The 14635-nt window shown below is 33.9% G+C and overlaps 1 protein-coding gene across 3 annotated transcripts in view; it reads right to left on the reverse strand.

The window, feature by feature from the left end:
- Positions 1–14635, reverse strand: part of LOC149775208 (pescadillo homolog) — a 62795-nt gene that overhangs the window by 25624 nt on the left and 22536 nt on the right. For all 3 annotated transcript variants that reach the window (XR_016416593.1, XR_016416592.1, XM_089944157.1), the window contains exons 9-12: positions 13772–13861; positions 11359–11448; positions 1275–1408; positions 247–372 (exon numbers count right to left, since the gene is read on the reverse strand). Coding sequence is in view for 1 of the 3 variants with exons in the window: in XM_089944157.1 (XP_089800283.1) it covers positions 247–372; positions 1275–1408; positions 11359–11448; positions 13772–13861 (440 nt within the window). In the remaining 2 variants the exon portion in view is untranslated. The remainder of the gene's footprint in view (positions 1–246; positions 373–1274; positions 1409–11358; positions 11449–13771; positions 13862–14635) is intronic.

Below are 14635 nucleotides of genomic sequence, written 5' to 3' on the forward strand. Positions count from 1 at the left end.
ACTTTGCACACATTTTTCATTTGGGTAAACAGTGCAGCCACAAACAAGACTTAATAGGATTACATTACGAAAAGAATGGTACTTATCAAATATCTAGTCATCAAATAGCAGGTGACCAATATATCATCACTAGTAACCAAGACAATTACATTCAAGATGATTCTCAGCCTACAGAAAAACATGACCTGGGTTGTTCCATATGGATTTAAGTATGGGACAGAAACAAGTTAACACTTCAAGATCTACCTTGATAAGAACTGCTTTTGAATATTTGGTCTGTCAACAATCTGATGTGTGATCTTTTCATCAGTTTCTGGATAGGTCGAACCTACAGCTACTGTGAAGTCCCATGAAACTTCTCCTCCAAAGGACCTGGGAATGAAAATCATTTCAAAAGCTGATTAACAGATGTAATATTTTTACACACACACACACAGATATATATATATATATATATATATATATATATATATATATATATATATATATATATATATATATATATATATATATATATATATATATATGTATATATATGTATATATATATGTATGTATGTATGTGTATATATATGTATGTATGTATATATATATATATATATATATATATATATATATATATATATATATATATATATATATATATATATATATATATATATATGATGTAAATGATACCAAAAGTTGGACACAAGAAAACCAATCAATTTTTTTCTGAGGGATATTGGATGCATATTAAAATAAAACTCAAATGTGTATTTATAATAGTTCATGCAGTACTTGTGTAAATCACAGATTAAATTACTTTTATTTGTGGAAAGAAAATATCCACTTTATTACTTTTTTAAAGCACTATCCATTACGGATCACTGCCATCTCACCTCTGTCTGTGTGGGTTCGGGTCTAGGATTCAGCCAATGTGGGCATGTGAGAAAGCTTGCCAGTAGCTTCTCGTGGGTCGGTGGTCCTTCCCGGGTTCTTCCTCCACCATTAATACTGGTCGCCATGCATAGCCTATCATAATCTGAAAAATGACATTAAACCTCACAACAACAACAACATCTAACCTGAATTCCAAACAAACTCAAACAAGCAAATATCTGGATTTGACCTCAGCAATATTGATTTAAGCCATTGGTACATAAATCCATAATTTAAGGGTAATTATTTTAACCATATATTAAAATCGTAAAGGGATGGTGGGTGTGAAAATTATCATTATAAATGACTAAAAAAGATGAAATATTTAAGAAAACAATTTCCTTCATTTATTACCTGATTATAAACACAATAATTTCCCTGGGAACTTCTCTGTTTAAGAAAAACTTCAGACCTACAAAAAGGTTTTGGAGTTTTTTCAACTTCTCTGCCTCCAGCTTGGCTTGCTCTATTCTATCTGGATCATCTGACTGAAATGACATGGAATACAAAAATTTTCCAGCAAATATTTTACTTGAAAGTTTAAACTCAAAGAATTTGTGTTACAGCACTCTATTTTCAGGCTCTATCCAAATGTAAATGGTGGATTATTCATTTATTGTGCCCAAGTCATTGCTGGACAAAATATTGGTAGATCTAAATGTCAAAATCTGATTCCACGGCAATGAGCCCCATTTATCATAATTTGCTCAGCGAGGCCTCACACAAAGAAACTTTTTGGAAATAAGTGTAGCATTCAACAATACTGACCCATACCATGATCAAACAGATGATAAAAAATGCTAAGGATCAATGAGAAAAAAAGTGCCAACAATCAAACAGATGATAAAAGAGGCTAATTATTAAATAGATGATAAAAGAGGCTAATGATCAAACAGATGATAAAAGAGGCTAATGATCAAACAGATGACAAAAGTGGCTAATGATCAAACAGATGATAAAAAATGCTAATGATCAACGAGATAAAAAGTGCTAACAATCAAACAGATGATAAAAGAGGCTAATTATTAAATAGATGATAAAAGAGGCTAATGATCAAACAGATGATAAAAGAGGCTAATAATTAAACAGATGATAAAAGTGGCTAATGATCAAACAGATGACAAAAAATGCTAATGATCGAGAAAAAAGTGCTAACAATCAAACAGATGATAAAAGAGGCTAATGATCAAACAGATGATAGAAATGCCAATGATCAACGAGAAAAAAGTGCTAACAATCCAACAGATGATAAAAGAGGCTAATGATCAAAAAGATAATAAAAGAGGCTAATGATCAAACAGATGATAAAAGAGGCTAATGATCAAAAAGATGATAAAAGAGGCTAATGATCAAACAGATGATAAGAGAGGTTAATGATCAAACAGATGATAAAAGAGGCTAAAGATCAAACAGATGATAAAAGAGGCCAAAGATCAAACAGATGGTAAAAAATGTTAATGATCAAACAGGATAAAAAATGCTAATGATCACACAGATGATAAAACAAATGCTATGATTAAACTCAAGAAATTAAAGCTGCACATGACATTTGTCTGTGTGAGTGTGTGATTTGGATTTTTAATGTAACATTAAAAAAAATTCAGTCATACTGCTATGATGTCTGCAGTGTGGCAGTTTATAGTGATGTCCAGCACTGGGGCATCATGCCGCAGACATGTAGCATGATGTCCCACCCAATCACATTATCCTGACACCAGGCCAACCAGTCCTAACATTAGCTTCTTAATTCTGAGTGCCAAGCGAGGCAGTGGTTAGTACCATTTTTGTAATTCTTTGGTATGACTTGGCCGGGGATCTAACCCATGACCTCCCGCATCCGAGGCGGATGCTCTAACCACTAGGCCACCGGAGTGGTCACACATAACATTTGTTTGAAATTCAATGATTCATGGCAATGTTACAGGCAGACCTCCCTCAGTCCCCCTCCCCACAATGTAAAAAAGTGCCATCACTCCACTTTATTATAATATAGTATGTCAGCATTTATTCTGATGGAACAAAGATGTCTTAAAATTAAGCTCATCTGAGACCTCATCAATAAAATGTTGAATACCAAATTCGGTTGAAATCCATAAATCCAAGGTAAAGTTGTGCTGTGGTAAATACTTATCCAATCACATTGTTATTTATATTTAATTTGTATTGTGAGCTGGCCTTTGTCCATGATTATATGCAACGTATATTTAATTTGTATTGTGAGCTGGCCTTTGTCCATGATTATATGCAACGTATATTTAACTTGTATTGTGAGCTGGCTTTTGTCCATGATTATATGCAACGTATATTTAATTTGTATTGTGTAACTGACCTTTGTCCATGATTGAGTGTAGAAGTCGGGCCTACGTAACTAATGTCTTGTTATATTGTAAACAATATATTAAATAGGTAATATTTGTCTATGATTTAAGATTATATGTTAAGATCATTATTACTTGGACGTAAACATTTTTACATATGTCGAGTTCAAGGTCCAGTTTCTTTCTAGAAATTAACAATGTTTTTGAAGCAAGTTGTTCATGAATTTGATGGGAAAATGACCTCATCCTGGTCATGGTATTGTGTTTTAGCTTTTTATACGAATTTTTGTTTGCTTCAGAACAATATGATTAAAATCAGATCTCCACTGTCCTACACGATGATCTGACAGCAACTGCTTAGGGGTCATGTTCTGGTAACCCCTGAATTAGCCAATGGAAATGTGTGTGTGTAATTAGAATTTTCAAGAAAGCTTTAACAATTTTCCAGTCCTATTGCTACAATGTTTGCAGTGTGGCAGTTTATAGTGATGTATAGCACTAAGGCATCATGCCACAGACATGTAGCATCATGTCCCACCCAGACACATTATCTTGACACCAGGCCGACTAGTTCTAACACTAACTTCTTAATACTGAGCACCTAGTGAGGCAACTGTAAGTACCATTTTTATAAGTCTTTGGTATGACTTGGCTGAGGTTTGACCTCACACATCCGAAAGTGGATCAAATCGTTTAGCAATGATGCTCTCAACTATACTGCTCAGTCTTCCAAGTGCAAAGGTATAAGACCTTGTCCGACTGGCTTAGAAAATCAGCAATTATGGTAATAAAACAGGTCACCAGAACATGACCCCTAAGTGGATGCTGTCAGATTTTCATGTAGGATGGTAGAGTTCTGATTTTAATCAAACTGACTTCAGAATTACTCATTCCATATCTTACTAACAGCCACAGTGGAATCAATTTTAAGTTGTATAAATTATTCACTGGAATTACAAACTGCTCAATAATATTTTCAGACTAAATCACTATTTTGAGATATCAGTGAATTCATTCAAGGACATTTTGGATTATATCATTGTGATACATCAATACTGTGAGCACATCAACACTATTTCAGACCATCAGCATATTCAAAATTGGAATTCGTTTTTGGAACACCACTGGAATTCATTTGCAATACTATACACTTTTGGACTCATCATAGAACTTTTAGGACTATTTGGGACTTGATAATGTAAATTCCTTTTAAAATTTACTTTGTATTCTACGGAAATAAAATTATTTGTTGAATTTGACAAAACTTGTTTTTCACTCTATCTGTTTCTAAGTTTAAGACCAAAGTCATAACAATATTTGCATTAGGAAATAAACTTCACCACTTCTTGAATCCAGCAAAGGCCATCTATACATCACAGAGACAATGACATTAATATTAATGTGAAGACACGTTTCTAGGACACAATTATAGTTATTTACCCTTGCCACAGCTAGGTAACCAAACATATACTTGGTGTTATTCAGCTGAATCAGGAACATTAATGAGGATGTTCAGCTTTCTAGTGAGATGTGTGGTAGGGCTTCCCACAGTGCATCCTCTAAGATGTCACTCAAATAAAAGAACCGGCTGAAACTGGGTATAATGGTTGCCACTTAATGGTTAGAAAAGGGAGTTAACCTGTTACAGTTGCTTCCCTCGGTCTATAAATATATCGATGGAAAGATTGTTTTCCAGCTTTCCCGGAGGGCTGGATTCTGATTTAGCCAAGAAAATGTTCTTAATGTAATGTGATCTGTTAATGTATTTGACATATAAATGTCTGACTACAATAAATGTATCTCCCAATTAAGCCAAGACTTTGTTGTGTGGGTGGTTTTGTCATGGTTCCATGCCTTTACTGGAAGGATTTAGTGTGGGGTCTATCACAATACACACTCTACGATATGACACATAACAACTTAATGGTCTTTTCATCTTTATAAAGTGTTAGTGGTAGAGTGACACCATCTTATCTGTTGACATACTGGTTGTATTTCTAGCATGCAGATTACACACTGACATAGATTTATCATCTTTTCAGATGTCCTTTTCATCACTGATAAGAGAAATAAAAAATACTTCCAACATATTACCTGTTAGGTTTCTCATTTTCATTCAACCTTTTATCACATATCAGGTCATTCCATTTATTACCAATTTTATATCTTCACTTAAATCAGCAAGGCAGTACTGAGTTATCTTCAAAATAGTAGCACTATGCAATTTCTCATGCAAGGAAATCTTATCTAAATCAACTCCAAGTGTAGCTGACTAAAAACCAAATCCATCACATTCTACCTACTGCCGATGCAAAGCAACTGCTGCGGACACAGACCCTTGTTTCTTTGAGTGAAAAAGGAAATTATTGAAAACAACTACTCCCCTTTTACAAATTAAAATTGTGACTATAACTCATGCAGTTTGAAATCTGTCCCCTTGCTGATTGTGCTACTTTTCTTTTACCCCATTGGCACTTTCACTTGTTGATTACATATATCAGCATAGAATATAACTTGTTCTACATCTACAACTTAAGTACTTTACAGATCCTTAAATAGCCACTTTTGCATGAAGTTTTTCTTTTATTTTGTATCTATTTCTATTGGGTTTGGATGCCAAAACTTCTGGTGCATCACACAGTAAAGAAACTATGTTTAGTTCTGATTATTGTCTTAGACTTGAATGTAACATGTTTCACTGTGCAATGAATTGGAAGTATAACCCTCATATTCAATACAAGTAGACAAGATGTGAATGGACAGTCAAACTTTGCACAAAAGTAGTTATTCAATTTTAAGAAAAGTACTTACTTTGTACAAGGGGAGCATAACTGGAATGTCTTCTTTATGTTGATATAAATGGCTGAGCATAAAAATCTATGAAATAATCGGCATGGAACTGGCAAGGGGGCTGGCAAATTTGAAACTACACAAGTTAGTTACCTTGTGTTTCCTACATGGTTCTCACCATTTTCTAAAGATAAATTTCTAGGGTTTTTTCAGGATGAAATTAATTTTTTTCAAGAATCACATATGATTATTACTGAATGGAATTAAAGAACATTTTAGATTATAAAACCTGCATTTTCTAAATCTTAATATGTTTATATTTTAAGACAATCTAAAACATATATGTCAGAAAAGATGATCATGTACAAAAGCACAAAATTCATCACATGAAACAAGTTTGATTATATTCCTACCAATTTGCATGTAAAGTCATTTCTATGTACAGAATAACAATTCTAACTTGACTTTCCTGACCTGCATTATGTTGCTACGTGGAAGAAACATAATGAACACAAATTAGTTTTTTCCCCCCTTTCAAACCTTTGATTCTGAAGAATTCTATAGCAATATATATGCATGTTATACAAAGTAAACATTTCCTATAACAGAAAAAAAATAAACTAAAGGAATTAGAATCTTATCTTGTAAGGAAACAATTTTAACCCTGAATTTACCTGTGCCAAAAAAATCCCAAACATGCTTTTTCAAACAACCTAAACTCCTTAAGACAATTTGGTTAAAAATGCATCATTTAACATTTACAAAAGGGTCGATTTAAATTTTGACAAAAGGCCTTCAAAATTATATATTGGTGTGTAACAAGGACTGAATTTTCTGTGAAATCAACTTGTCTTGTAATTCGATAAACCACTCCCCAAACCTGTATTGATACTGGGGCTTGTATAGTTTTTTGAATATATAATACAAGGGACGACAATTTCTCATTTCTTCTGCATTCTATTCAAGAGCTGAAACCAATGCATCAAGCTACATGTCACTGTATATATAGTTTCACACCGAAGTTCAGCTAAGAGATTCAACATTTTGGACAACAAATGAATAGCAGTTCTTTTTCTAATCTGAGCTTCCTCCAATATTCTTTTCACAATTGGACATTTAGGATATGGTGTGGGTCAGAGCAACTGCATATAAAAAAATTTGGAATTTTATGCCACCATGCAGTAGCAGCATAAGGTAGTTGCTTTCCAGCGGGCCTAGCAAATTTACACTAATGTTATATCAAATGATATCTGCATGAAATCAATATGAAATGATTTTATCCTCAGAAATGGCAAGTATTATAATCGGAAAAAATATTGCAAATTTTGTGTTCTTTCGGTTTTGTATTTTTATTACAACCAGTATACAAATTTCATTAAATACTTTTTTATTTTATTCCACAACATTTGAAAATGTGGGGTGTGAGATTTGTGTACTTGTACTACTCACAAGGCAAATCGCAAGTATCAGATCACATTTCATTAATGTCGCAGTTTTATCTTGTCTTTCAGCAGATTAAAGACATAACAATTTTAATCATAATTTCTGAGAAAATAAATAATTTTCATATCGATTTCATGCAGAAATGACTCAATTTAACAACGTTTAAGTTTGCTAGGCCATCTTCTATGCAGCTACGCTTTGCTGCCACCATGTTGGTCTCTTGTGATGCTAGACTGGTTTTCATACTTTCCATATAAGGAAAGATACAGATATTGAGCTGACTGTAAATTCAAAGTCTACTAGATGAATCTAATCCACTGAGCATTTGGATTGACTCAACAAATATGTTCATGGCAAGCACCCAAATGATCCATACTGCAACCTCCAAACATTCTTGTTAGAACTAGATAAATTTAACACATGATCAGTTCAGTTATGACTCAATTACGTATTTGTTTAGGCGGAAAAATTCACGAGCTTCTCCCCCCTTTCATCAATATTTGCAAAACTGAAGGACATTTCATGGTCAGGAAAAAAATTAAAATTTCTTCCGACTTCTTCCCGATTTCCACATTGTGTGGGAACCCTGTTCCTAAATTTGTTGAAGGCGAGTGGGTGTTGTCATTCAGTTTTCTTTGTTGCATGTGCCTGCCACCACTATCTCTGATAAATTCTCAGTTTAAAGAATAAGAGGGCAAATAACTAATAATTATTCACCAGTGCTGAAGATTAAAGTAATTTGAATAGTCTAAGTATTGTTTTATTTCAATTCTTTACCCCATGTATCAATAAAAATTATTGATATGGAACAAATATTGACACATTTATATCCTGATTAATCAATTCACCCCATGTTAGGTCCCATGATTGCTTTTCAAGCATTTCAAGTAATAACTGTGATGGGTCTTGCAAAGCTGCATTTCGCAATGTATTATCAATGATAAGGAGTGCATAATCACCTTCTTTCTGTCCCCAGTTAGCAACCTATTCTTTATAAATATGCTTGTCATGCTGACAAGAGCACAACAATTCCGTGCTTCTCAGCAGTTAGCTTTTTCCATTTTTATTATTATCACTGGTAACAACAGTGAGGGGTAAATCTGACTTTTTGCACTAATACTCTGGCTGAGGGGTGTCAGTCCTAAAAAGAGTACCTTCAAACACATACCTGTCAGTGCCAAGGGATTCTGGCCACATAAAGCTGGTGGCTATTCATGAGGGGGACCGCTGTTGCCACGGAATTGTATAAATCCTTTTATTTATTAAATACATGTACTTGGGTTCATTTTTTGGGTACAATGATACCAGAGGGTGATTTATGTATATTGCACAATATTTCAAAATAGTGAGTTCGGTTCATCCTATGCCACACATGCGAATTGCTTTCAATGGGAAAAACCGCGAATGCTTCCAGTGCACTAACAATGTATGATGACTTCATCTGTGTATAAATGCCTCAACATGAGATTAAATCTTCACATTACGGAACGTCTTTTCAGTGAGTGGTCTACTTTAAGGACTTTGCACATCTTCAGCTGTAGAGGTATGTGAGTTACTAATTTCTTGGGTATAAGTTATAACTATTGTACTACCACATTTATTTTTGTATGTTTGCTATGTAGCTTCGGTTTATGTAGTGTAAAGCAAATTTTTTCTATTCTGGTTTGTGTCTTAGCAAGGGATTCATATTGGCAATATAAAGCTTCATTTTTTTAAGAAACGTACCGTAGGATTCTTGTCGGGCAAGGTTAGGTTTACTTCTGAACCTGTTTTTGTTTTGTAATTATTGTGCCGATAATATAATCAGGATAACTTACTATATATAACATCATTACATTTTATCGTATATGCCCGTGTCATGCATAGTACATGGTGTTAGATGTATTTTCAGCTGACCAGAGTGGCTCTAGTGATCTGAGTGACCAGAGAGATCCAAGTTATTGAAGTGATCAGAGTCAACGTGGCGCCAGCTGCCGAACTAACCATAGAAGTTGACCATAGCAGCTGTGAAGCTGACCCATATCAGCCTTTAAAGCTGAATAAACAGTGTTGCTGGTCAAGTAGCAGGTGATCGGGTGTTGCTGACCGAGATTGGTGTGTGCTGATTGCTTGATTGACCAACCTGGAATACTGATGGCTTGATTGACCAGTGTGACTGGTAGCCGAGTGTGCTGGAGTGTGTAACTCCATATATGTAATCTTTTAGCTGTGGGCTAATTTTTGGGATTTGTAAAACCCAGTGTGTTTTTGGGACTGTAAAGATGATTTGTATATCTGTCCCTTTTGTTTACATAATTTCACTATTTGAGTGAATACATTTTACAATATGAGTAAAATACTACATTTGTTTTACTATTTGAGTAAAACACATCAATCTTTTCATTGTGAAATCACTGTGAATCATTCACCCCTTGTTCATGTACTGTGTAAGGTCATTTATTTGTATTCTCATTATTAGGTCCATGCGTTTTATGTTAACTGACCAAATCTTTGGATCGTATACATGTACATATTAATCACAATTAATTGTGCATTCAAGACATTCATTATTATACATTGTATTTTTATCACCATCAAAAGTGTTCTGTTATAAATCTGAAATCTCACCAAGTTATCTTGTTACAACTGTAAATCTTAAAGATATAAGCCACAATCGCACCAAAATTATTACTTCCAGAGAGATAAGAAGCTCAGCCAAATAGCTGCACGATCATATTATTATCAAAAGTGTTCAAGTTTTTGATGATACAAACACATATTTCAAATTCTGATCAAAACTGGATCTGAAATATAGTTTCCCCAGTCAGCCAATCAAATGCAAGATAACCTAATTCATATGCATGGATCTCGCCCATTACTGAATCCAATCAATATCTTGAAAACATAAGCCCATATTTTAAGTCTGATCATAATCAGATCAGAACTATGGCTTCCAGAGTGGTAACAAGCGCAGGCAATAATTAACTAAATTAATAAGGATGGATTTCACTCTTCACCAAATGTGTCCTCCATCTTCATGATATAAGCAAATATTGAGTCTGATAAAAAGAAGACGACAAATGCAGTCTCCAGACCAGACTGGCAACAATCTCAGTCCACGTGGATCTTGCTCATGCATCAAAATGATCTGAGATCTTAAATGAGATATGTATAACTCCAATTCTGATCAGAAATATGGCTTCAAGAATGCAAGCTCACCCCATTAATATGTACAGATCCTTACTGAACTTGTCTGAGATTTTAATGCTATAAACCCAGATCGCAAGTCTGACTGAAATCTGATGAGAAGCATGAACTCTAGAGTGGTAAAAAGCGATTGTTGATGGAGGGAAATGTGATGCAAGATCGAAGCAGGGCTCACTAAAACCATGCTCCAATACAGAACTTTTATATCTGCATTTTTGCTCTTATAATTTGATCAGTCATGTGTGCTCATCTATTAGAAACCAATTTGTAACATGAAGTCCATCTACACTGATTATGAGAGGGTGATCAGGTTGATGCATCATGAGGAAAGGTAGATGATGATAAAGGTTTCCGATTCTGGATGCAGATAGAGGGGGTGGTTCAAGGAATTTAAAAAAGTGGATATTTATGATGGCTTCCATCTCTAACACCTTGTCTTCATACAGTTTCATAACCATACATGTAAAGTTACCATATATAATTGCTTATAAATTGAGTCCAACTGTAAACTTTACAAACCCAGATCTACTGGTATATTATTTTCTGGCAGATCTGGGTCTAAACTGTCTGCTAGGAATAATCAGTAGAATAAACAACCCTAACTAAGCACATTATGGCTGGCATATCAGGGTCTATGTTGTCTGCAGTTAAATTTGGACTTATAATTGAGCTTGTATGTGTGTTTGACTTGATGTACTAACCTCTGATGTGGGAAATTCATCCAGCTCCACTTCATCCTCACCTCCTCCAGCATCTATGGTCTTCAAGGACTGAGTCATAGCTGCCAGCCTCTGTAATGCAAACATATTGGGCAATTCATAACTTAACAGACAGGTCAGAATGTTTTCTGGTTTGTGAAACCATTCAACTGGCCTGGACCTTAAACACATATCTATGTTATATCCAGTGTTTCAGTCAGGTTTGAGAAAAATAGGGCCAATTGGGCCCCTTCATTAGAAAAAGGGGACCAATGGTGTGCTCATAATGGGCTAACCTCATGATAAAGCGAGACCTGTTATTTGCATGAAAAACCAAATAAATTACCTTCTTTACTGAAAGATTCTTCTCTTTGATCAATGATACCACTTACCATGCACAAACATTATGGAAAAGTTAAATACTTCTATTGTCTGCTTCTCCAACATCATGGTCATCATTCCTTGCAATTTGTTAGCTTCTAATCGATTTGCTGAGGGTACATGGATGTTGTTTTGGCAGCTAAAGCCTCATCCACAATCAGCTGACTGCAAAGCATCAGGGTTGATGATCAATGCAATTGGTAAGGTGTGTTAAAGTTGAGGTCCTAATGTTCTGACATCCAGTCGTCATGGAGTTATTTTTCTTGGAACTTCTGCATAAGCTGCAATACATTTTATTTTTCTGAATCATATTCTAGCCCGTCATACTTACATTTCCAGTCTTCTTGGAACATGTTCATGAATTATTTCTTCTATGGCTCTACCATTTTGTAATACAAATCTTCGTTGGAAGTTTCATTTTTAGGTTATCTCAGCTTTCATAACATTCTCTGTCTTGTTCAGTGATTTCTGTGGTGATTGTTATAGCTGTTACAATAGAAGTCTGACACTGGGGAGAAGAAATGTGTTATCTGCCATTTCATATATGCCTCTTAGTAAAATTCTGTTGCTCATACAAATGCAAACTGTACTATGTCAATGTTGAATCATGTTGCTGGTAACACGTGACTACAAAAACCTTTTTGAGATTACAGATTTTCTTCAATAACAAATGTAAAATAATAGTGCTGCAATTTACCTCAATAAGTTATCTGAAAAAAATGTTCAATACTTTTTTATTGAGTTACTACTGTTTTATGCATAGACTGGTTCCCTGTCTCTAGAAAAAATATACTTGCATACCTAACAAAAGAACAGTGTACCAGTCTAATTCAAAGGTGGAAATATGGGATACATTGAATAACATGTTTATTTCGGATGATCCATAGTTACATATATGAGGGTTCAGGTATATGGGAAAAATAGCCAGGCTGAGCATAGGTGCAGTGGGAAAAGATTGTTTGAAGGAATTTATTTATTTTCATTAAACAATCATTTAGAAACTTAGGATACTTAATGATTCAAATTAAAGATTAAAAAAATGCACCTGCCCATTTTGTGTGGCAGTTTTGGCACACTGAATTTTATTCTATTTGTGAGGGGCATATGTACAGTTTATGCAAATCATGCAAGGGCACATCCTGGATGAAACTATAAATTGTTAATATCAGTCCTTTCTGAATTATCTGAAAAAAAAACTAAAATAAGGGGGGGGGGATTTGATATTATGACACCATAGTTGGCAATTATCTCTATTAAAACAAAAACACAAGTATGCATTGCATTCAACAGTGAAGGTACTACAGGAATACTGATGAATAGATTACTTCTTCAAAGGTCAACTTTTAACTGGTTATCATCAGTGATGATGTTGAGTGCAGCATTACTGATATACCTACTGCTGACAGACAGGGACCTATTGTCAGCCATGTCAATAAAACAACAAAATATTTTCTGCAAAATGAAGGGTGCTGTGAAATAAACAAATAACTCTTTTTGACATCAACATAAAATTTCATACCGAGTGGTTAAAAAATAGAGAAGTTACCAAGTTTTCATTTGCATACAGACAGATCATGATGTACAATGCCCTATCTTTCAACAGTCTGACAACTTAAATGCATTTACACAAAATGTGAGGCAAACTTAAGGTCTTGAAAAAGTTTAGTTTATGCTGAATTATGATAAGGGTTTTTCAGCCCTGAAGACAAATATTGTTTTTATAAAGATTAGTCATAACAAGATTTTCAAGACAGATGTCCTCTGTAGCAGCAGTACTGGATGTTTTAGGGGCACCATTTTGATTTAAGACTAACATTACATAATAAAAAGTCTTTTAGTGAAATCCAATGTCAATCCAACTTTCCTTTCTGGATAAGTGGTGATAACAAGATGGCAAATATATTGGGTTTTCAAAGGGATGAATGTGTGGTAATTCTCCAGGAAGTATAGCAAAGGCTAAAGTAATAAAGTTGTGCTAATGGACTCATGGACAATGGCCATCCTATAAAGCCAAAAATTATCAACAAATACAAACCTCTTCCCTAGCTTCCCTTTCAGCAAATCTGTCTGGTTTCTTTGTCTTTTTACCATGTGGCACATGTTCTTCCTCTGTATCAAGTTCCAGCTGCAAGAAAATAAACATATTCTAAGTGAATGAAACTAAAATTTTACATTTCAAAACAATTAAAATAATAATAACTTTTGTACAACAAATTAAAATTTTACATTTCAAAACAATTAAAATAATAATAACTTTTGTACAACAAATTAAAATTTTACATTTCAAAACAATTAAAATAATAACAACTTTTGTACAACATATTAAAATGTTACATTTCAAAACAATTAAAATAATAATAACTTTTGTACAACATATTAAAATGTTACATTCCAAAACAATTAAAATATAAATAACTTTTGTACAACAAATTAAGATTTTAACTTTAAATGTAGTCTTATATAAGCTGAACATTTGATGGCAGCAAAATTTCATTTACATGAGAGAAATGACAGCCACATCAAAGTAATCAGGAACAATGCTTTTATTGTAAAATATAAATAAATAGAAACCATAAATATAAACTACAAATATTAAATTCACAGGTGAAATCATTGGCATTTGCAACTCAGGATTTTAAAAGTAAACAAACCAATGAGACCAAAAATATAGGTTCCTATTCGGTTAAAATGATGAAATAATTATCATCATCAAAATTGGTAAAAGATAGTTCAATATATTTCCTGGGGTTTTGTCAAAAATAAATATTTGGAATCATCAATAAAAGGTGAGAAAATAAACTCCTTCCCATCAGTGAATGTTATCGGAAGTCAGTCTCTAGTTGTTATTAATCAGACTTGGTCTATGGAAAAAAAGCCCCGACATATAAATGAATGCATT

This window comes from Sinohyriopsis cumingii, chromosome 19 (assembly GCF_028554795.1).
Source record: "Sinohyriopsis cumingii isolate HCF-2022 chromosome 19, ASM2855479v2, whole genome shotgun sequence".
In the NCBI taxonomy this organism is placed as follows: domain Eukaryota; kingdom Metazoa; phylum Mollusca; class Bivalvia; order Unionida; family Unionidae; genus Sinohyriopsis; species Sinohyriopsis cumingii.